A 22,748-nucleotide genomic window follows, 5' to 3' on the forward strand; every position below is an offset into this window, starting at 1 on the left:
CCTCCTCTTGACTCCTGGCTCCTTCCTCTTCTTTTTGTTTCCTCTTGTTGGTCTCCTCCATTGCCTTCAGAAAAAATGCTTTCTGGTCTTTCTATTAGTGAATTAATTTGCAATGTCATCAAAGTCCAGATTCCTGACAAGCTGAGATTCAATAGCCATCAGTGACAGTGCACTGAGGCGCTGTTGAGTTAGTGTTGTTCTCAGTTCATTTTCTATTATTGCCATTTGTGAAAATGATCGTTCCCCTTCACAATTTGTAACTGGTAGAGTTAGAAAAATCCGAAGGGCCACAAACACATTAGGGAAGATGGACCGTAGACTATTTTTAAGCCTGAAAACGATCCTGGTACTGCTTATATTAAATTATTTATGTGGACTCTCTAGGGATTATTTTGAGCGGAGAGGTGCAAAGCTCTGATCGTTGATGCACTCCAGACAGATGCGTCCTGAGCACGGCCGCAGTAACATTATCAAAATGTCGCCACCTCAAAAACAAATTTAACACACAATCGTTTATGTCGGCTCATATCCTTTCATGTTTTCTATCTTTTATTTGTTTCGCTGCTGCGGAACAAGCACATCACCTGTTTCATCCTACGGTGACTTCACCAAACCGGTGTGGCCGGCGCGCAGCGCGCACTCCACTATTTTTGTGGACGGTAGATCTTTTAGAACTGCAGTTCAAAGGTAACTCATGAGGTGAATGTATATGAAGCCAGGTAGCTGTTTTTCTTCAGGATTGAGAGGAAATGCAGGAAGATAATAAACAGACAAGACAGAAAAATAGTAAAATAAAAAACAAGTTCGATTTTGTACCTGGTGGTTGCAACAAACAGACAAATTATTTTCGTAGTCAGAAGTGAGGAACAGAAAATGAAATGATTATTTTAATGTTTAGAGCAGCAGGAACTCCGAGAGGCTGCAGGCGCATCACTGAGTTTGGGGGGGGCAACCTTCAGTTCACTGAAACAGGCTGGTGCCTATCTCCAGCAGTCACTGAACAAGCTCGATGACAGAATGTTCAATCTTATGAGTTTTAGAAGACATGTAAAGAAACATATTTCACCCGTATGATACAGGGGTAATTTGTTTTGGACAGTGTGGCAGAGATTGGCTTCCACAGTTGTCCATTCCTGCAAACATATTTAACTTTTACACTTTTTATTGCAATCTGAAAATACAGCAGTTGGTAGGGTCTACAGTATCACGGCACAAAAACGTCTTTTGAATTTACAATTAACTAACATGAAATCAAGAAAATGAACCAGACCTTTATTTATTTATTTATTTATTTATTTATTTATTTTTACTTTCACGGCTTCCGTAGATATACTGGTAGGGTGATGGGACAAGTGTACAGTTGTGCACTGAGCACGCTCTTTTTGACGTGTTTGATTTGCTGGAGGACCGTCCACGTTTATGGTTTACCTTTTTTACTTGACTCCATGGCGTGGTATGCATCTCGATAGGGGAACTCAGACACCGGAAATGCTTTTTTGTGTGTTATGTTTGAGCATTTATGGTAAAAGATGACCGAGACAGACAGGGAACCTCAGTTTTATCTGTGTAGCTGCTTCACAACTGATAATATCTTCCTGCATGACTACAAACTTCATGTTCGCTACGTGTCTGGGCAGCAGTTCAGGCGGGACTACCAGAAGGTGAGTAATTACGATTTGGTTACTTGTGGTAAACATGGCGGGATGTTGTGCCGAGAAAAGCTTCCCTGACGAGAGGAGCGTGCCTTGTCGCGGGGACGCGCACCGTTCCACACAGCCCCACACGAAGCAAACTTTTGAGTGACGAGACTACTTTAAAATATACAACAAACACGTTTCTTATCCGCATGCTTCATCAAAGAGATGTTTCAGAGGACAAATAAGTTACAGTTTTTAACACGTGTTCATCTATTCGCCTTCTGGACCTCGGTGGAGTTAGTTTGACGTTGGATATTCGACAGACTCGGGCCCAATCCCAATACTTGCACTTGCACCCTTGCGCCCTTCATTTGCGCGTTCCCGGTGTTGTGCCAAAGTAGTTACCCCCGTCAAAAATTGTTTCCCCATTCACGGGAGCATCTTCAAAGTTACTGTACTTATTGTTTATACTGTGACTTATTTAGCAAATAAACTATTTTGTGATCGCAACGCCCAGTGGCGGTTCTACATGGAATTACTCCCCGGGCGAGGTCCCCTTTGAGCGCCCCCTCCCCACCACCACCACACCACCTGCACGCACACACGCATGTTTTCTACAAACAGGCATGTTTTATTAGAACGACTATTGAACATTCATTTGCACATAAGTTGCACATATTTACATTAATTACTATGAAGTTGTCAGAATGTAAAGCAATATACATTATATACTGTATCAAAATATATAGACTCAAATATACAAAAACAACTAAACTAACTAAATATTAAGAATATATGAACAATATATATATAATAAATATTCTAAATAGCAAAAATATTTCACACATAACAAACTAAAGATAATCACTACAGCATTGCACTTAGAACAGAAAACACAAACTAAAATTAAAACCTAACCTTGATGCAAAGTCATCAATAATGTCATATGAAATCTGCTCCCCTACTGAGAGATTGATACTAATCAGTGCCAGGTTAGTGAGCCGCCCCTGAAACATACAGTGGGGCAAAAAAAGTATTTAGTCAGCCACCGATTGTGCAAGTTCTCCCACTTAAAATGATGACAGAGGTCAGTAATTTTCATCATAGTTACACTTCAACTGTGAGAGACAGAATGTGAAAAAAAATCCATGAATTTACATGGCAGGATTTTTAAAGAATTTATTTGTAAATCAGGGTGGAAAATAAGTATTTGGTCAATAACAAAAATTCAACTCAATACTTTGTAACATAACCTTTGTTGGCAATAACAGAGGTCAAACGATTACTATAGGTCTTTACCAGGTTTGCACACACAGTAGCTGGTATTTTGGCCCATTCCTCCATGCAGATCTTCTTGAGAGCAGTGATGTTTTGGGGCTGTCGCCGAGCAACACGGACTTTCAACTCCCTCCACAGATTTTCTATGGGGTTGAGGTTTGGAGACTGGCTAGGCCACTCCAGGACTTTCAAATGCTTCTTACGGAGCCACTCCTTTGTTGCCCGGGCGGTCTGTTTGGGATCATTGTCGTGTTGGAAGACCCAGCCACGTTTCATCTTCAAAGCTCTCACTGATGGAAGGAGGTTTTGGCTCAGAATCTCACGATACATGGCCCCATTCATTCTGTCCTTAACACGGATCAGTTGTCCTGTCCCCTTAGCAGAAAAACAGCCCCAAAGCATGATGTTCCCACCCCCATGCTTCACAGTAGGTATGGTGTTCTTGGGATGCAACTCAGTATTCTTCTTCCTCCAAACATGACGAGTTGAGTTTATACCAAAAAGTTCTACTTTGGTTTCATCTGACCACATGACATTCTCCCAATCCTCTGCTGTATCATCATCCATGTGCTCTCTGGCAAACTTCAGACGGGCCTGGACATGCACTGGCTTCAGCAGCGGAACACGTCTGGCACTGCAGGATTTGATTCCCTGCAGTTGTAGTGTGTTACTGATGGTGACCTTTGTTACTGTGGTCCCAGCTCTCTGCAGGTCATTCACCAGGTCCCCCCGTGTGGTTCTGGGATTCTTGCTCACCGTTTTCATGATCATTTTGACCCCACGGGATGAGATCTTGCGTGGAGCCCCAGATCGAGGGAGATTATCAGTGGTCTTGTATGTCTTCCATGTTCTGATAATTGTTCCCACAGTTGATTTTTTTCACACCAAGCTGCTTGCCTATTGTAGATTCACTCTTCCCTGTCTGGTGCAGGTCTACAATTCTTTTCCTGGTGTCCTTCGAAAGCTCTTTGGTCTTGGCCATAGTGGAGTTTGGAGTCTGACTGTTTGAGGCTGTGGACAGGTGTCTTTTATACAGATAATGAGTTCAAACAGGTGCCATTAATACAGGTAACGAGTGGAGGACAGAAAATCTTCTTAAAGAAGACGTTACAGGTCTGTGAGAGCCAGAGATTTTCCTTGTTTGAAGTGACCAAATACTTATTTTCCACCCTGATTTACAAATAAATTCTTTAAAAATCCTACCATGTGAGTTCATGGATTTTTTTTCACATTCTGTCTCTCGCAGTTGAAGTGTACCTATGATGTAAATTACTGACCTCTGTCATCATTTTAAGTGGGAGAACTTGCACAATCGGTGGCTGACTAAATACTTTTTTGCCCCATTGTATTTACCGAAAATATTTATTATTTATATCAGTAGAAGGGACAGAAGTTGAAAATATGCGTCAAAAACAATTCCTCCTCTCCTCGAGGAAGTGTGATCATTTCATGGTTCTTGGGCAGGGACTTGCGTAACATTACCGTAATGTGTTGTATACCACTGGAAAGCGTAGAGGCTCAGCTTTCAGAATCCGTTGGAATTACGTTGAGTGCGTAAACGTTTGAAGAGTTACGGTAGTTCAAAGTATGGAAGCCGTTTTGTGTCTGCGCCGACACAACCGCAGTAGAAGCGTTAAGCGATTTAGAGTTAAAATAATGGTAGATATGATTTTTCACAAAGTGCTGCTAGAGTTATGCGGCCTTTTTGTAAATACCTCTATATTCTTTGGTAGAAATATTGTACAGTGCTGGGAAATCCGTCACAGCAAGTATCAACTTCTCCTCCATGTTTCCTCGGAGATTTATGGAGCATCCTGTCCGCTCATTGGTCAGTGAATGACACCTCCATTGATTGGTCCTCGTCTGAGCGACGGCGATGAAAAGTTGAAAATATTTAAACTTGTGTGAATATTGAGATTGGGCCTAAGTCACAAGTCTTTCGAGTCAAGTCTCGAGTCAAGTCCAAGTTATGTGACTCGAGTCCACACCTCTGCACTCCACCATACCATATTTATTTGTAAATGCACATTTAAAAAAGGCGTATCAGCTGACCAAAGTGCTGCAAAGAGTAAAAACTTGGTTATAAAACCACAGGATTGAGATTCACTTTCATACAGAGAGTGCAGGTTTAACTGTCAGAAAAACCGATGAGATCAAAAATTTAAGACCAGAAATAACTAAAATGCAGCACAAGAACACGCTCATCAGCCAAAAGCTAGATGAAAAATGAGTCTCCAGGCTACATTTGAATTGCACCAGTGAATGAGACTGGCGCACGGACAGCAGGAGTGCTTTCCACAGTTTCGGTGCAGCGTACGCAAACGCACGCTGTCCCTGAGCTTTATAGCTCATTTTAGGAGCACGGAGGAGTTGTTGATCAGCAGACCTTAGTGACCTGGAGAGGATGTATGAGAGTAGCTCTGTTTGGTAGAGGGGAGCAAGACCAAGCAGAGCTTTAAAAGCAAATATTAAAAATTTAAACTGCGCCCAGTGGTGCACAGCATGTCTGCTTATGTTTGATCTCTTATTTCAGTTGCTTCTAAGACTTGGCTGCGTCTTGGACCAGCAGTTTGAAGATGTACTCAAAAAGGTAAAACATCAAAAATAACATTACATGATTTATTCTCAAAGAAAATAAATTTAAATTCTTGTTGTAGCAATCTGTTGTGTAGGGATTGATTTGTTTAGTCTGCTGAGATCTATGTGCGTTAAGTCTGGACTTTGTCTTCAAGTTCAGGAGTATGTGGTGTAGAGGAGTGAAATACATGTTACATGCATGATGTTTGAGGTCAATCTCTTCAGACTCGCTCTCCTCTACATCCACAAGACTGACCTATTCGGTCCTTTATTTTGAATGATGCCATTCGCCGTGTCCTCAACTTTTTCTACTTTTATCAGCCATATAACTTGTGACCTGCAGCGGAGGGCTAAAGCTACACAAACATTAGCCATTAGCAGCGTATTCATCTTGCTGCCGTGTGGCTCTTCACCTGTCCTTTATGTCGAAGTTCTATTGACCCGTTATATGTCTGCTGAGGAACCATGGTCCTGTCTGCAAGAAGCCAAGGATCACTGGACTCTGTGACTACAGACCTGTGGCTCTGACATCTCAGGTCATGAGTTACTGGAGCACCTGGTTCTCCCCCACCTCAACACCCTCACAGCCCCCCCTCCTGATCCTGGACCCCCTGCAGTTTGCCTACAGAGCCAACAGGTCTGTAGATGATGCCATCAGCATGGCTCTACACTTCATCCTGCAGCACCTGGACTCCCCGTGTACCTACGTCAGGATCCTGTTCGTGGACTTCAGCTCTGCCTTCAACATAATCCTCCCAGACCTCCAAGTCACACTGTTCCATATGAATGTGCCTGACCCCATCTGAAGGTGGATCACTGACTTCCTGATGGACAGGAAGCAGCAAGTAAGGCTGGGGAAAGATTTCTCGGACCTGTGAACCACCAGCACCAGTTCCCCTCAGGGTTGTGTTCTTTCCCCTCTGCTCTTCTCCCTCTACACCAATGGCTGCACCTCCAACCATGAGTCTGTAGAGATTATCAAGTTTGCAGACGACACCACCATCATCGGACTCATCTCTGACGGGGATGAGTCGGCCTACAGAATGGAGGAATGACTGGTGTCCTGGTGCAGCCGCAGCAAGCTGGTGCTAAATACTCAGAAGATTGTTGTGGACTTGAGGAAGCGCACCCCCCCCCCCCCCCCCCCCCCCAATAACCCTGTCTGACACTCCCATCACATTGGTGGACTCATGTCGCTTCCTGGCTACCACCATCGTCCAGGACCTCAAATGGGAGCCCACCATCACCTCCGTCATAACAAAGGCCCAGCAGAGGATGAACTTCCTGAAGCAGCTGAAGAAATTCAACCTCACCAGTACAGTAGATGAAGCAGTTCTACACCGTAGTCATCAAGTCCATCCTCACCTCCTCAATAACCATGTGGTATGCTGGAGCTACCACCAGGGACAAGAAGAGGCCGCAGCATGTTGTACGCTCTGTTGAGAAGGTCATTGGCTGCAAACGCCCCTTCATACAGGACCTGTACACCTCCAGGACATTGAGGCATGCAGATTGGATAACAGCTGACCCGTGTCATCTATAGGGTTAGGGTCAGATACCATGGTCTCTTCGACTCGCTCCCATCTGGCAGGAGGCTCCGATCCATTCGTACCAGAACTTCTTGCCACAAAAAGTTTCTTCCTCCTCTGCGGTCGGACTCATGAACGACAATCGTAGACCTGCCCACTCCAGCAGCTTTGTTCCAGTCACATGACTCTGTGTTGTGTTTGCACCTGAACTGATTCTGATTAGTACCTGAGGATCAAATCCACCCATCCAACGTTGTCTCTTCATTTCAGTCCATATAGAATGGATTGAACTAGCTCATTGAGATACCATGGCGCGTGTTGCTTTGCGGAACTGAATTGTGTACCACCTCCTGTGCGCCATATTGTAATGAACCTAATGTTGCATCGATGGCTGATGCCTGATCTGTCTGCTGTCTCACGCTTGAAGGTCCTGGTGGGAAAAAAAATCCTAAAGTTGTCAGTAACTGATAATGGACTGAAATCAGATTTGTGCAGTTTGTCTGTCAATGCACAAAGGTTCCCAAATCACGGCATAGCTCCAGAAAGACTTCCTTCAGGAAGCAATATCTGGTCACCTTGGATTGAAGACGCATAGCCTCAGAAGTACAACGCTCTGCCAAATCTTTCAATAACCCAAGATCAGCCGTGTGTGTTTTTTAGGTTCAAACACCAATTGTGCGACACAGACATAACTACTTATTGTGTAAAATGATTTATGGATTAGGAACACGTGTGGATGACTTGAGTCCTTCAGTATTGCTGCTCCCTTGTTCGACCACTAGATGCTGTTAGTACATGTGGCCAGATCCGTTCTCATGATCAGGGACAAGTACAAGATGATAAATGCAGCACTGTGTGTAAAATTGTTCCTGTGCAAGAAAAATGTACAGACCTGTGCATAAGTACGGTGGCTAGGTGATGGCCCTGGACTCTTCTCTCACATGGATCAGTAAGAAAACAATGTGTAAAGGGCCCAGATCAGATTAGCCACAACACCTAAAGAATAACATCAGCTGCTCCAGTTGGAATATTAGTTAGGATATCATGATCCAGATTAGGATCAGGACCTGGAATTCTAAGTGTGCAGATGGAAAGCAGACAAAATAAACTTGAGCTGATGGAGTTGTGATTGAGAAGTGAGAAATATCTATTTGACATTTACGCTGCCTTCACTGAATGACTGTCCTGCTTAGGTTTCCCAGGAAGTGGACAGACGAAGACAGCTAGCCGTCACATCTGCTGAGCGAGCTGCTGCAATAAAGCGCATGTACCAGCCTCTCCATCATCACGTCTACCGTCTGCAGGTACTTAGTTCCTGCTGATAGCCCTGTTAATGATGTACCATTAGCATCTTGCTGAGACCTCACCTGCATGCCACCTCTCCTCAGGAGACCTACCTCACTTCAGAATTCAAGCAGCTTGTGGAGTATTGTCGAAGCAGGAATGCCAACAAAGAAGGCCTCTTATTATTGTTGAAAGTGGCAGGTGAGCCCGAGAGCGCTGTCAGCTCTTCTACGGCAAATTAATAAAAGATCGGACTCCCTCTGGTGGTGGAAATAAGTTAACACATTCCACCTGACTAAGTCTTACATTTGATTGGGAAAGTCGAGCTGTAATTACTCCCCTTGATTCTGATAGAATTAGTTTTTTATAAGACAATTCTTTAGTTTTGCAGTTTTTGTTAAATTGTGACACATAATACGAACGACAGGGGCTGGTCGTAAAATTAGACTATCACAACTTGTTTATTAGATTCATTTATTACACACAGACTGATATATTTCAAATGTTAATTTCTTTAATTTTGATGATTATAACTGAAAACTAATGAAATTCAATATGCTAGAATATTAGAATATCAATTAAGACCAATGCAATAAAATTAATTTTAGAAATGTTGACTAGCTGAAAGTTTGAACATGGAAAGTACGAGCATGTACAGCACATAATATTTATCTGGGGCTCCTTTGGCCTGTGTTACTGCGGCAACGCGGGGTGGTATGGAGTCCATCAGTCTGTGGCGCTGCTCAGGTGTTATGAGAGCCCGTGTTGCTCTGATAGCGGCCTTCAGCTCTTCTGAACTGTTGGGTCTGGTGTATTGCATCTTCCTCTTTACAACAGATCTTCTATAGGGTTAGGGTCAGGTGAGTTTGCTGCCCAATCAAGAACAGGGATACCATGGTCCTTAAACCAGGTAGCTTTGGCACAGCGTGCAGGAGCCAAGTCCTGTTGGAAAATGAGATCTGCATCTCTATAAAGTTGGTCAGCAGCAGGAAGTATGAAGTGCTTTAAAACTTCCTGGTAGACGGCTACGTTGATGTCAGGAAACACAATGGACCAACACCAGCAGATGACGCAGCACCCCAAACTAGGGCTGGGCAATAAATCGAACATTTATAGTTATCCAAATTTCTGACTCTTATCAAGATCATTTTTCTCATGTCAGTAAATTTGATAATAAAAAAATGAAAAGATGTATGTAGATTGGTAACATTCAGGACAACTTTTGCTTCTGCACATACCTGTAGTTATCATCCATTTATCGTTGTCAAGGTGAAATCCTCAATATATCGTGATATTGATTTTAGGCCATGTCACCCAGCCCTACCCCACACCGTCACTGACTGTGGAAACTTTATTTTAATTTTATTTATTTAACCAGATGAGTCGACTGAGAACTCATTCTCATTTACGACGATCTGGCCAAGAGGCAGCAGCAACAGACACACAGTTAGCTTTACGCCAAAGCAAAACAGATGAGATTAAAACATACAAGATAAAAATAAGATAATCACTCAATCAGATTTATATATATATAGCATCTATATAGCACCTGCCACCACCTTATCGGAGGCCCAAGGTGCTGGACAGCACATAAACACAAGGATAAAAACAACATGGTAGATAAAAAATAAATAGAAAAGTACAAGTAAAAATAATTAAAAACCATACAGTAAAAATACAAAAGCCATAGTCAACGATGATGGGGGGATGGGGAGTGTCTTGCCCTCCTTGTGCAAGGTGTCAGTGGTCGTTTTTTTGACAATTGTCAAGTCAGCAGTCTTCTCCATGATTGTGTAGCCTACAGAACTAGACTGAGAAACCATGTAAAGGCTTTTACCGGCATTCTGAGTTAATTAGCTGTGGCACCAGGGGTCTTCAATATTGAACCTTTTCACAATATTCTAATATTCTGAGATGATGAATTTGGGATTTTCATTAGTTGTCCATTATAATCATCAAATGAAAAAAATAAACATTTGAAATATATCAGTCTGTGTGTAATGAATGAATCTAATATACAAGTTTCACTGTTTGAATGGAATAACTGAAATAAACCAACTTTGTCCTGATATTCTAATGTTCTGACTAGCACCTCTATTGCCTCTGTTGTTGTTTGTATCGATATATTGTGCTGCCTTAACTTAATGTGCAGACTTTTCCAGTAAGCCAGCCATATATTCACACTAATCTCCATTTCTGTTGAAGCTCCAAGGGTGTATCGTTTACCTGTGTTTGAGAAACACTTCTGTGAAGAGTTGGTTGAGGAGCTGGAACACTTTGAGCAGTCATCAGCCCCTACAGGAAGGCCCAACACCATGAACCACTATGGGGTAATACACTGCTTATTAAACCGGTTAAAGTTTCTGAAAAAGTGGTCATGTTTCAGTTACTAACATGCATGTGTTCTTGTGTCATCATTCGGTGTGTTGACTTACCGTGGATACATTATTAAATGTAAAATTAGAATTAGCAGGCACAGGCAGGGGTTTCTTTGAATGTTTATGTCAGTCAGGAATAATTCATACTTTAAAAATGAAATGCAATACGTGGTTTTAAATAGTAACAGAGTCCATGGTAGAGCCTTGTGATGGGATTGGGGTCCTGTGGGACCTCACGCAGAAGGTCTAGGTTAGGGGTCTCCAACCTTTACGTCCCATTAGCTACTTTTATGTTTATGTATTTAGCAGACGCTTTTGTCCAAAGCGACTTACAAGTGATAATCGGCATGTTGCCCTTGAGGCTAACAACAACAATCATTGACATCAGTCATGGAGAGTAGGGAACAAGGAGTGGACGGTAGAGAGGGGGGACGGGTGCAGGGAGGGTGCTAGTTAAGTAGATGCTCTCTGAAGAGCAGGGTCCTCAGGAGTTTCTTGAAAATTGAAAAGGAAGCTCCTGTTCTGGTAGTGCTTGGAAGGTCATTCCACATTTGTGGAACGATGCATGAGAAGAGTCTGGATTGTCCTGAGCGTGGTGTAGGCACTGCTAGCCGACGATCCTGTGATGACCGGAGCGGCCGGGCCGAGTCGTAAGCCTTTGCAAGAGGATTCAGGTAGATGGGAGTCGTACACAAAGAAAGTACAGAAGAGCCACTGCCTTACGATTTATTACACTGATACTTTCCACGTGTGGATGTGATTAATATGTACGCAGCGATGTGCTCCACAAAGTTAACGAAGAACGTACAGCTTATGTTAACGTCGTATTCACAAGCTGATTTCTCCGTATTTCAGTACGTCGATGCAAATAGCGACATTCCTGTTTAGAAACTCAAACTAAATGGAACATATTCGGTTTTTTAACTAGTCGGATACTTTCAGATGATCAAATACAAATCTAGACGTTTATTTTAGAACGGATCCGTAACATCACTTTACAGCTAACCTGTTCCTGTTCGGTTCCTGCCATAAGCAGCAATGTCAGTTTTTCATAGCGGTCAGCTATCTTGTCACAAATGAACAAACACTCCCAAAATCTACAGAATGTCATGTGAACATTTTCCTCCTGGGGCCGTGTCCACATAAGTGGACATTGGCTTCTTTTCTCATCTACTTGGACCTTTTTGTTATTATTTATAGACACTTGATATTTTAATCTTAATTATTTTTTGTTGTCTTTCTTCATTTTTTGGGGGGATATTGACAACATTTCTATTTAAATTTTTTTTTATTGTATTTTAATTTTTGTAATTTTGTTTCCATTAATTACAGTCGACTAATCTAACGGCTAGAAATGTTTTTGCTTTTAAATCTCTCCAAATACAAGTTTGGGTCCCAGGAGGTAAATTTTCCAATCAATGCAACACAAAAATCCTCATTAGAGGAATAAAGCTGGAGATACTTTAAATAAAACACAAGCTAAATGTGATGAAAACACAAAACTAAATAGTTTGAACTGAAGTAAAAAAAAAACATTTCTTCTTGCTTTCCTGATTCATTGAATAATTTTATGGAGTTTTTTTGGATATGAAAATTAAGTTTTATTCTCTAGTGAATAACTGCAGGTGGAACAATGCTTTGCTGTGTTTTTGTTGACAATATTAAAATAAGGTTAGAGGTTTATCCATTTTCTCTGCCTCTGGATCAAACGAGTGGGAGAGAGAGAGAGAGAGGTCTCACAGTCGTTACTAAATGGGACAATCAGCTGAAACTAAACCACAGAAGATGTCCAGAAGGTGTGGAAGCCTGTGTTCATCATGCCTTAATAAACCAACAGCATTTAATCTGCATTAACTCTCAGATAGGACAATATTGTTGCCCAGAGTATTTCAATGAGGATATTTTTCTGCTCAACATTGGACTTCTTAAACCTAGGCCAGATTTGTGTAACCGGCATTACCCCAGCAACGGCTCCAGCTGCGTTCGCGTGCTGCGGTAACCCCTCACAATGAATCTGCGTATTTCAGGGTGTCCGCGGGGTTTTAAAAAGTATTAAAAAGTGATAAATAAAAATAGTCAAATTTAAGGCCATTAAAAGTGTTAAATTTGGTCTCAGAGGTATTATTTTTTCCAAATTAGGTATTATTTTTTTCAGACTATCAGGTGTCGTATTCTGAACATCGACATAGAAATATATTCCGAATGAAATGTTTCGAACGATTATAAAAACAAAACAAGCCGATTATTTGCTCCTCCCACTTGCGGTGCCCTGAGTTAAAAATGAAGCGCTCCTCACAGTGTTGCCAACTTGGCGACTTTGACGCTATTTCCAACAGCTTTTCAGACCCCCTTCTTGACTTTTTAAATCCTAAAAGTACCTAGCGAACACCTCAGAAACATCTCTGGTAACCCTTAGCTACTTTCTGGATAACTGTCGTTGACATTTCCTGCAGGTTAGCTAAACACTCCGCCTGCGCTCCGGACCGTTCTTCAGGACATTAGGAAAGGGAATGATGTAGTAATGTGTCAGTCGCTAAAGAAACGGCTCTCGGAGCCGGCTCCATGTTGGAGAAACCAGAGTGAGTGACACACACACCGAACCTGCGGGCTCCTGAGCCGATAAAAACGGCAAAATGTGCGTGTGCGGTGTGCTAAACACACAAGCAGCTTGCCCCTGATTGCTGTGAGACCGGTTGGGGGGTGGGGCTGCAGCTGTGGTTGGGACAATTATTACCTTAACTGATGGACCTGTAAATAAATAGTTTATAAATAAGGTAGAAATAAGTTCCTCACGCTGTCGCTGATAAATAATAACTAATCTCTCTGAGGACACGGTGCTAGTGTATTCTCCTACAGCACCTTGACACGACTAAATAAATGTTATGCAAAATTTAGTGAACATCAATTTATTTACATTTATTTGTTATAAATGCCACTGTATAATTCTTGTTGTCAGTATTTGCAAGATATTGGTATTTGGGTCTGTACTGGTTAGACTTAAATGAGTTAAACCAAGGTCTATAGCCCTTGGGTCATAAACTATGAGCTATAAGTATATTGGTCTTTTTATACTGGGAATCAGGAGTTATTTTAGTGATCATCTTGTTTTTTGTTTATTTTTGCCCTGATTGTGCCCTGAGCAATTTTATGACTGAATAAAAACAACAACAAAAAAATCTACATAAATTGAAAAATCGTATTAAATAATCGAGATCTCAATTTCAGTCACAATAATCGTGATTGTTGTTTTTGCCATAATCGAGCAGCCCTACTTTAGCATATCCGGTCACATAATGATGACGTCATATTCAGTGGTCGTTCTGCATCATTTCAGGCCTCGTGGTCAACTGTCTGAACCGCTGAACAGAAGTGCCTGGCTTATTTTCTAAGTAAAATAAATATGTGCAATACATTGTCAACATCAGTGAGTCTCTAAGTCTATTCTTTTTGTATGTTATATATGTTAAAATATGTGTAAATAGGTTGCTGATTAACACTTGCAATTTAGTGTTGTGATGGTTTTAAAAAAATTCTGAAGGTAGTAAAAAAAAGTATTAAAAAGTAGTAAATTTTACTTAAGGATTGCTGTATATACCCTGTATTTCCACTAGTACAGACTTGAACGTTTGCTGAAAGATTAGTGCAGTAGTCAGGTTTTTATTTTACTCCCACAAAAAGCTAATTCTAGATTGGATTTAACAGAAAACGGGACAGCTTGCTTGTTAAAGTAAGTGGTTCTTTTTGAAGTCAGGCGGGATGACTCGCTGGCGAGTGACTTTCAAGTCGGGAGCTGCTGGTAGTTTGCGAGCGACGTGTTGGAGACTCCTGGTTTAGAGGTTGCAGCAGGCAGGAGCAAGCGACCCCTTTTATTTATTTATATGTAGAAAACAAGCACCAAGAAATACGTCCTGAAGCCATTTGAGTAATGAAAACTTGCATCTCTTTAGGAAACTAGTTTTTTTTTTTGTGTCTAATTTTTCCTCCACAGATCCCTCTCAACGAGCTGGGCTTTGACGAGGGCTTCGTGACTCCTCTTCGTGAGCAGTACTTGCAGCCAATCACCTCACTGCTTTACCCAGATTGCGGGGGTCACTCTTTAGATAGCCACAAGGCCTTCGTGGTCAAATATGCCTTGAAGGAAGACCTGGACCTGAGTTACCATTATGACAATGCAGAGATCACCCTTAACGTGTCCCTCGGCAAAGAGTTCACCGATGGCAACCTTTACTTCGGTGACATGAGACAGGTGAAGCCACGGTAAAAAGTTTCAGACTAATGTCAGAGGAGCTGGCTACGTGTGAGGTTTTGTCTGATCTTGACGGTTGTGGTTGTGCTGTGTCCCACAGGTGCCCATATCTGAGACGGAGTGCACGGAGGTTGAACACGAGGTCACAACAGGACTTCTCCATCGAGGCCAACACATGCACGGGGCCCTGCCAGTTTCTGGTGGTCAGCGCTGGAACCTCGTCGTTTGGATGAGAGCCTCACAAGAACGCAACAGACTGTGCCCCATGTGCAACAGGAGGCCTTCGCTGGTGGAGGGAGAGGGCTTCGCTGATGGCTTCACAAAACACACAGATGGATTGTTGAATACTACATGTGTGTTGACATGACAGCCTGCTGCTGCCGTGGAGCTGTAGAAAGCTGTTTAACCTGTCGTGGTGTGGTTTTAGTGTGCTCCAATTTGGAACAGATTATGTGCTGTTGTGGTTTTTACTCTAGCGTCTCTCTGGCACATCACGTCCTTCCAGTCTGTTAAGTTCATTGAAGATGATGATGATGAGGTTTCTGTGCAGTCCTGCAACAGGACGGGTGAACTGTGTAAAAGTGGTTCCACTGGTGGAAAAATACATTTGTTTTACAAGCATGGGTCTGGTCGAAGGTTCCTTTCTTGCAGGTGAGAAAATATGTACTCAATTCAATTTTAATTCAGGTAAAAGTCCCAACTTATCCGTGAAGCTCCTCCCACAGAGTTGGACAAGTTCAGTTTTAAAGATGTTAGCTTGCAAAACATTGAAATGGACCACACAAAACAAACTGAATAGAGATGAAAACCATATCGTGGACAGCACTAGTGAGGCCAAGTCCGACGTGGCAGAACTTTGGAATGGTCAGTAAAAAATGAAAATCACATGATCGTGAAATCGTGTCTGGGGGCCGAATTTGATTGGACGATAAGAATGGGTCCCGGATCGGGTTGGAAAACCGGCTTCATGAGCTGAACTCGGTGCACCGATGAGTAGGTTCAAGTGGAATGTTAACTCTGTAAAGTGCCTCGAGATGACTCTAAATAAACTGAATTGAAATCTTCACGGGTGCAGGTTAGTAAAATGTGACTCATGCAGAAGTCTGGTTCAGCGCCTCAGTGGATTCTTGACAGTCAGAATTACGTCTGCATTCTGCCCGAGTCCTCGATCCTCCCAATGAAAGAGTGAACTTCCAGAGCTGCTCTGAACAACCGTCCATCATTCCCTTCAGCTGTCGGCAGGGGCTAGAGAGCGGCACATTTCTCTGCTCCAACATGTGATGAAAAAAGTCTCCTAAGCCACAGTTTGGATTAATGAAGGTTTAATGAATCTGGTTCTTTCGTCTCATAAAAACGTACATTCTTATAGGTTCACAGTTTTCATACAGAGCATGTTCATAAACAGAATTTCAAAGTAAGAGCTCAAATCTAAACCTGTTAGATTCAGCTATTCAATTGTTACTTCAGAAAGAAAAAATGCCAGCGCCTTTTGGTTGTTTCTTTTTGTTTATAGCCAATTTGCCAATAGGGAAGTTTGAGCTGGGGTTGGGGTTAGGGTTAGGGTTAGCCCTGAACTGGGAAATTATGATCGGTAAGACAGATGGACAACACAGCAGACACCTAACACACACACTTATACTAATATATACTATATATACACACACACACACACACACACACACACATACAGAAAGCACTGCTTCTTATAACTTCACAAATATCAGTTCCAGTTACAAAAGGAAACTTTTCTTTAAATAGCTTCATTAAAATGTGTCTTTATACAAACAAACTTCCATGAAGTTACTGTACAGCGAAATCTGGGTTTGGTTAAGTTTTATTACACTGCTCATGTGTAGCTAGCAGTGAGTAATCTCAAAATGGTGTTCATTCATGATCAGGTCATATTTGGCAGTTTTAACATACTGCACTGATGACACTAGTTTTAAAAACCATCATTTTAACCTGACAACCTCAGTTTTCACTTCAGTATTTAGATCTCTGTCCTGGGCAGCTTGATATCACTCAGTCCACAAGAACCTATGTCCAGCATCTCACAAGGTGGTCTCACTGCTCATGTCCCGGACCCGGTGGTGGTCTAGGTCTGAGTCGTAGTCCGACTCCATCTCGATCTTGACCTGGGGCACGGGGCAGGCCATCCCTCTGCCCATAGGCATAGCTGGAGATGACGGGCAGGAGATCTTCAAATGGACGGTGATGCTGAGGAAGGGCAAGCTCCAGTTACGACACACCCACAGGACAAAAAACACCAACCAAGGAGCTAATGGGGCTGGGGAGCTTGGCCATGAGATACCACAACTCAACCAATAGCTCTAATCCACAATTAACTCCTTGTAGATTTAGTCACAAACTTATCACACGTCTTCTAGCCTCAAGCACCTAAATGGTGTATGACGGATAGGCAATCCTGGTCCTTGAGTGCCATTATCCACCATGTTTTAGCTGTTACCCTGCTCAAACATGCCTGAACCTGCTGAACAGGTGATTCAACCATTGAATTAGGTGTGATGGAGCAGGGAAACACCCAAAACATGCCAGATAGTGGCACTTGAACAGAATTGCCTACCCACTGGCCTACTGCCCTCTGGTGGAGGATCTTCATTGTTTCTATAATGTTGTTACAGAACCACAGAATAAATTAAACAGGTAAGTATATAACTTATATTATTATTAGACCAATAGCTCAATAAAAATAAACAAAAAATTGTAAATATTGTTGCACCTTTCAAGCTGTAAAGGGTGAACCAGGCTGTGGTGCAACAGCACCTCATACTGGAGGACTTTGTGACTGTAAACAGTCTGATGAAGCCAAAAGTTCTCATGTTGCACAGTAGAAACCTGCCTTCTACTCATCAGCTTCTACACACCCTGCCTAAACCCAACCATGCTCTTTTCACAGCAATGCAGACATGCAGGGAAGTGTTTCAGATCTAAACCTCCAGCAAAGGACAACGATTAAACTTGTTAATATTACAACTAAATTCTGGTGCACAATGAAAAAATGCAGCAGGTGAAATTCAAGGCTGGCTCACAAAGACGCTGAGCTTCCCATGTAGGTGTGAGTGGTGTGTGAAAGAGCACAAAGAGGAAAAAGAAACAACCAATTTGCTGCATTTTAATATGAAATCATCTAACAACACAAAACCACAAAGGCATCATCCTATCATTCACCGAAATCCAACATGTTGAATCACACAAGCAGTAAGGATGAGTGCACGGCTTTCCGATACACCAAAAACTACTGAGCATTTCACATTCTCTTCCTCTAACATCACAGAAAGATGCCTTTCAGAAGACATCAGTGGAGACGTGTGCACAAACTGTCACACAGGCTTATCACAATCATCTGCATTGCCTTAAGGTGCACGGAGAGGCCAAGTGTGACCCAGAGGAAACATGTAACCATGTTGTGTAAATGCACCACCTGCATCCCTAATGCAAACATTTAAAATCAACAGCGACCTCCACTTACTTGCTAAGTCGGTTTCAGCAACAGAGTTCAGTATCTGCTGATCTGGGAAAATGCAACATTCTGGAAGGAACGCCGAGTCGTGGCAGCTGTTTGCTGTGAGATCTTTCATTCAGGGGTCAGTTCACACAAATACCACACAACATTTCTAAAAATCGCTTCTCACATTTTGTCAAAAGTGAATAAGAATAGAGATTAGTTTAGTTTGAATAAAACTACGTATGTGAATGTGAAAAACTTTGATGTAAAATTACAGAGCAGAAAATTAAACACCAAAGCAGTCTCTGGGCAAACAGGCAGGGTACACCCTGGGCAGGTCGTCAGTCCATCACAGGGCAACACACACACACGCACGCACGCACACACACACACACACACACACACACACACACACACACACACTCACACACACACACACACACACACACACACACACACACACACACACACACACACACACACACACACACACACACGCACGCACGCACGCACGCACACCTGAGGACAATTTTAGAAAGACCAATAAGACCAATCAACCTGACAGTCATGTTTTTGGACTGCAGGAGGAGGCTGAGGTACCCGGAGAGAGCCGGAAAAGGGACTGGAAATGGGAGAAAATGTAAAAGTACCTGCGATTTGAAAAAGGGACCTTCTTGCTGCAAGGTGCCAGTGCTAACCACTGTGCAGCCCCACTAAACACATGTAAATATATATTATGAGTTAAAAACCAAAAACTAAATGTAGCCTTAAACTGACACACGCTTTACTAATGTCATCTATGAGTCAGCTTATGTAAAATAGCTTCTACACTCCCATAGTCTCTTGTGGGACGAACGTTTTGACAAACCCAGCAGGACATGAGCTGCAGAGCTAAACCATGAACTAAAAGTTGATGTGAGCTACAGAAGGAAAGACCAGAAGAGGAGCGTTAGATGGATAAACTACAGAACAGTGGTGGGAAATGAGCGTTTGGGAAGTCGGGCTGAAGCGGCAGTGATGTAAAATCAACAATATAACTAAATAATACGCTGATGACTAAGAATAAAACATTTATTGTTGTGTGAATGTTTATGAGCAGACCCTTGTGCACATTTCGTGAATGATCTGGTGAGCAGGCAGGTGTGTGTTAGGGTGCAGGCTGGAAGTCGACTCCCCACCGAGACTGGACTACATCAGGGTACGCGAGATCTTTGTAGGGGATGTGCAGTTTTAGAACACAGTACCTGCGATCCACGTCTGACTCTGAGCTGGGGGAGTGGTTTGGGTAACCATGGTACTTGTCCTATGAAAAAGCATCCACACATGTTCACAGCAGACACCAATTCAGGATCCAATATTCCAGCAGGGGGCAGCAAAGGCTTACGTTTCTCACCTCGTCCTCACTGTCGTCTTCTTTGGCTTTCTTCTTATCCTTCTCTTTTTCCTTCCTCTTCTTCTTGTCCTCATCTTTCTTCTTCTCTTTCTCGGGCAGGAGGTCGTCCAACCAGGCCAGGTCATGCTGGGAGAAGACCATGTCCAGCATCTTTCGTACCACCATCAGACCCAGGATCTGTGTTTTATTTGAGAAAAGATCTTTTTTAACAACAAAACAAAGGTACGACCAAGGTTTGAATGGACTGGAAGGCAAATGTACTTAAAAATACAAATTATATGCAAACAAAATTCCTGCCTATTTTCGTTTTGATTATTTTTCTTCACTAGAAGCAAACCAAACTCTAGTTTCCCAGATGCTGAAGCATGCGTCTCAGCCTACCTGCTAAACCCCTTTGATATCTGTTTCATCAAACTGAATCAAATGACCTGTTCTTGAAAACTGAAATTATTTAAGCCAGTGCTGAATTAGTTTGCTGCTCATTTGATTCATGCAAACTGTGAAACACACATACCATAACAGGGAATATAATGGCTAAGAAGGTGGATTTAAGGACCCAGAGCACAGCCAGACAGGTAATCTGTATGAGAGTGAACAGGTGTACCCTCCTCAGAGGAACGTGGCGGAGATAGGCAAAGTCAGGCTGGTGCTTGGACGGCATTAAATACAACTTGATCCTGTCCCAGAACTGCAGAGGAGAAAAGAAGAGCATCGGTGCTAAAGGTCCGTGTAAAACATGCAAACCCAGTTTAAAAAGCGCTAACGTCAGATTATTTTAAACGGTTACGTGCATCTTAAAGAAGAGAAACTGACAAACGTCACGTTCCGATGGCAGTGGGAGAGATTCTCGGTGGGGATGATGTTTCATTAGGTTTCCCTTCCTGGTCTAGCATAACTGTTGGAAAATCTACAGTCCACAATAACAACTAAACAGCTGCATCAGACCTAGTTTCATGTATGGAGTGTTCTGTTTGTTGTTGTTTTGTATGTTCTGCTTAGGGTTTGGCTCTTGTTCAGAGCAGGAGGCGTTCTTGATGACTTTGAATTAGAGCAAGGTAGAACTTCCTTTAGAGCATCTCGGCATCAGTTCAGTAAAATGTTTTCACAGGTAGGGAGCTACAGCTGCAGCTATTGAGGACAGGTTGGTGATCCAAGTAGCTGCTCAGGTGATCAAACTTAGTCTGTCTGTGATGATCATTCCGTTCTTCCACTGATCTGACTGATATTAAAGACGTCCGTCACTGAGAAACTCCTGACTTTTCTTGCAGGTGAACGTGAGAATAGTCTCCTACATCCATCTCCTGCATCCACTTCTGACAGAAAACAGCTCCAGGATTTGAGAAGCTCTCACTTGACTCACCCAATCTGACGCACAACGGCTGTTGCTGTTTTATTGTCCAGAAAACAGCAGAGAACATGCTGGCTAGCAGAAGCTAACCATTAGCATTAGCAACTCCACCACACAGCAGAACTCCTCCAGGTTTGAGTTATTTGTGGAGATAAAACATTAACCTCGCAGGGAAAACAGAGTCAGTGGTTGAGTCGTGTTGCTGTTAGCCAATCGGAAGAGAGATGTCCACATATCAGGAAAGAAGAGTCGTCTGAAGCTACATTCTCCTCCAGCTGAATTCTCCATGCTGAAACAGGCGCACCAGAGCTTTCTTTCCCCCCAGAGTATGACTTAAAGGCATTCATTCCTTTTAGAGACCACTGCAGATGCAATAAATATGAGTGAAGGACCTCTTTAAGGTTGTCTGACTAACTGTTACGTTTGTCTAAAAGTGACTTGATGGTTTTGTAGTTAATCATCATGAATAAACTCAAAAGTTAGTTATTTGTCATGATAAAATACAAACATGCACAAAAACCACCTAATTACTGTTAACAACAGTTATGAAAGCACAAGCCTTCTGAGGGTGAACCATGTGACCACACCCCCACACCGACTCATGCAGCATACCTGGATTCCACTGAGAGAAGCCACGCCCATGTAGAGGAAGACACCGTAGAGCACAGGCATGGGGATGAACTACAACCAGGAGAGGAAACATCAAGGAACCGCTCTCTCACATTTAAAAACTAACCCATATTATTGGCTGTTAACGTTAGAGCATTAACATCGCTAAGCCCCAGTTATAAACATACTTATTATCTATGCATCACCACACACTTCTCTCCTATTCCTGCAGCAGTTTCAATTCAATTCAATTCAATTCAATTTAATTTAATTCAAATCAATTCAATTTAATTCAAATCAATTCAATTCAATTCAATTCAATTTAATTCAAATCAATTCAATTTAATTCAAATCAATTCAATTCAGTTCAATTTAATTCAAATCAATTCAATTTAATTCAATTCAATTCAGTTCAATTCAATTCAAGTTTATTTATATAGCACCAAATCATGACAAGAGTCGTCTCAAGGCACTCACATAATAAACATTCCAATTCAGGTCAGTTCATTAAGCCAATCAGAAATAATGTTTCCTATGTAAGGAACCCAGCAAATTGCATCAAGTCACTGACTAGTGTCAGTGACTTGATGCAATCCTCATACTAAGCAAGCATATAGTGACAGTGGAGAGGAAAACTCCCTTTTAACAGGGAGAAACCTCCAGAGAATCCTGGCTCAGTATAAGCAGCCATCCTCCACGACTCACTGGGGATGGAGAAGACAGAGCAGACACACACACACACACACACACACACACACACACACACACACACACACACACACACACACACACACACACACACACACACACACACACACACACACACACACACACACACACACACACACACACACACGCACGCACGCACGCACGCACGCACACACACAGGATATTTCACTGCCTTTAGGATTTTGATGCTCATTTTTCTTTTGGCAGTGGAACAAAAACACCAAAAAGGAGAAGTATTTTTCTGCTGGGGTCGCCACAGCCAATCATCTGGCTC

General features: G+C 42.4%; 2 protein-coding genes across 4 annotated transcripts in view; one reads left to right on the forward strand and one right to left on the reverse strand.

The window, feature by feature from the left end:
• The first annotated feature begins 1,328 nt into the window (after positions 1–1,328).
• On the forward strand, positions 1,329–15,550 carry ogfod2 (2-oxoglutarate and iron-dependent oxygenase domain containing 2). Of its 2 annotated transcripts, none has more exons than XM_015971862.3 (7): positions 1,329–1,661; positions 5,449–5,505; positions 8,215–8,325; positions 8,410–8,506; positions 10,511–10,635; positions 14,672–14,940; positions 15,030–15,550. In XM_015971862.3, the coding sequence occupies exons 1-7, from the start codon at positions 1,530–1,532 to the stop codon at positions 15,160–15,162; spliced, it is 924 nt and encodes a 307-aa protein (XP_015827348.3). In that variant the 5' UTR covers positions 1,329–1,529; the 3' UTR covers positions 15,163–15,550. The 2 variants fall into 2 exon arrangements, with proteins under 2 accessions (XP_015827348.3, XP_015827346.3); XM_015971860.3 differs by having other exon boundaries at positions 14,672–14,929.
• Positions 15,551–16,307: 757 nt separating this feature from the next.
• The window catches only part of slc4a5a (solute carrier family 4 member 5a), a 48,688-nt gene continuing 42,247 nt past the window's right edge, over positions 16,308–22,748 (reverse strand). Inside the window, exons 22-26 of one of the 2 annotated variants that reach the window (XM_054731202.2) lie at positions 21,749–21,817; positions 20,303–20,476; positions 19,789–19,965; positions 19,640–19,698; positions 16,308–17,146 (exon numbers count right to left, since the gene is read on the reverse strand). In XM_054731202.2, the coding sequence (XP_054587177.1) occupies positions 16,981–17,146; positions 19,640–19,698; positions 19,789–19,965; positions 20,303–20,476; positions 21,749–21,817 (645 nt within the window). In that variant the 3' untranslated portion in view covers positions 16,308–16,980. Of the gene's footprint in view, positions 17,147–19,639; positions 19,699–19,779; positions 19,966–20,302; positions 20,477–21,748; positions 21,818–22,748 lie in introns of both variants that reach the window. The other variant, XM_054731201.2, reaches the window with a different exon arrangement.

This window comes from Nothobranchius furzeri, chromosome 17 (genome assembly GCF_043380555.1).
Source record: "Nothobranchius furzeri strain GRZ-AD chromosome 17, NfurGRZ-RIMD1, whole genome shotgun sequence".
NCBI classification, from domain to species: domain Eukaryota; kingdom Metazoa; phylum Chordata; class Actinopteri; order Cyprinodontiformes; family Nothobranchiidae; genus Nothobranchius; species Nothobranchius furzeri.

Coding starts and splice junctions, on each gene's coding strand:
- ogfod2 (XM_015971860.3), top strand. CDS start 1,530: ATGACCGAGACAGACAGGGAACCTCAGTTTTATCTGTGTAGCTGCTTC. Junction 1,662..5,448: donor TCAGGCGGGACTACCAGAAG/GTGAGTAATTAC, acceptor CTCTTATTTCAG/TTGCTTCTAAGACTTGGCTG. Junction 8,326..8,409: donor ATCACGTCTACCGTCTGCAG/GTACTTAGTTCC, acceptor ACCTCTCCTCAG/GAGACCTACCTCACTTCAGA.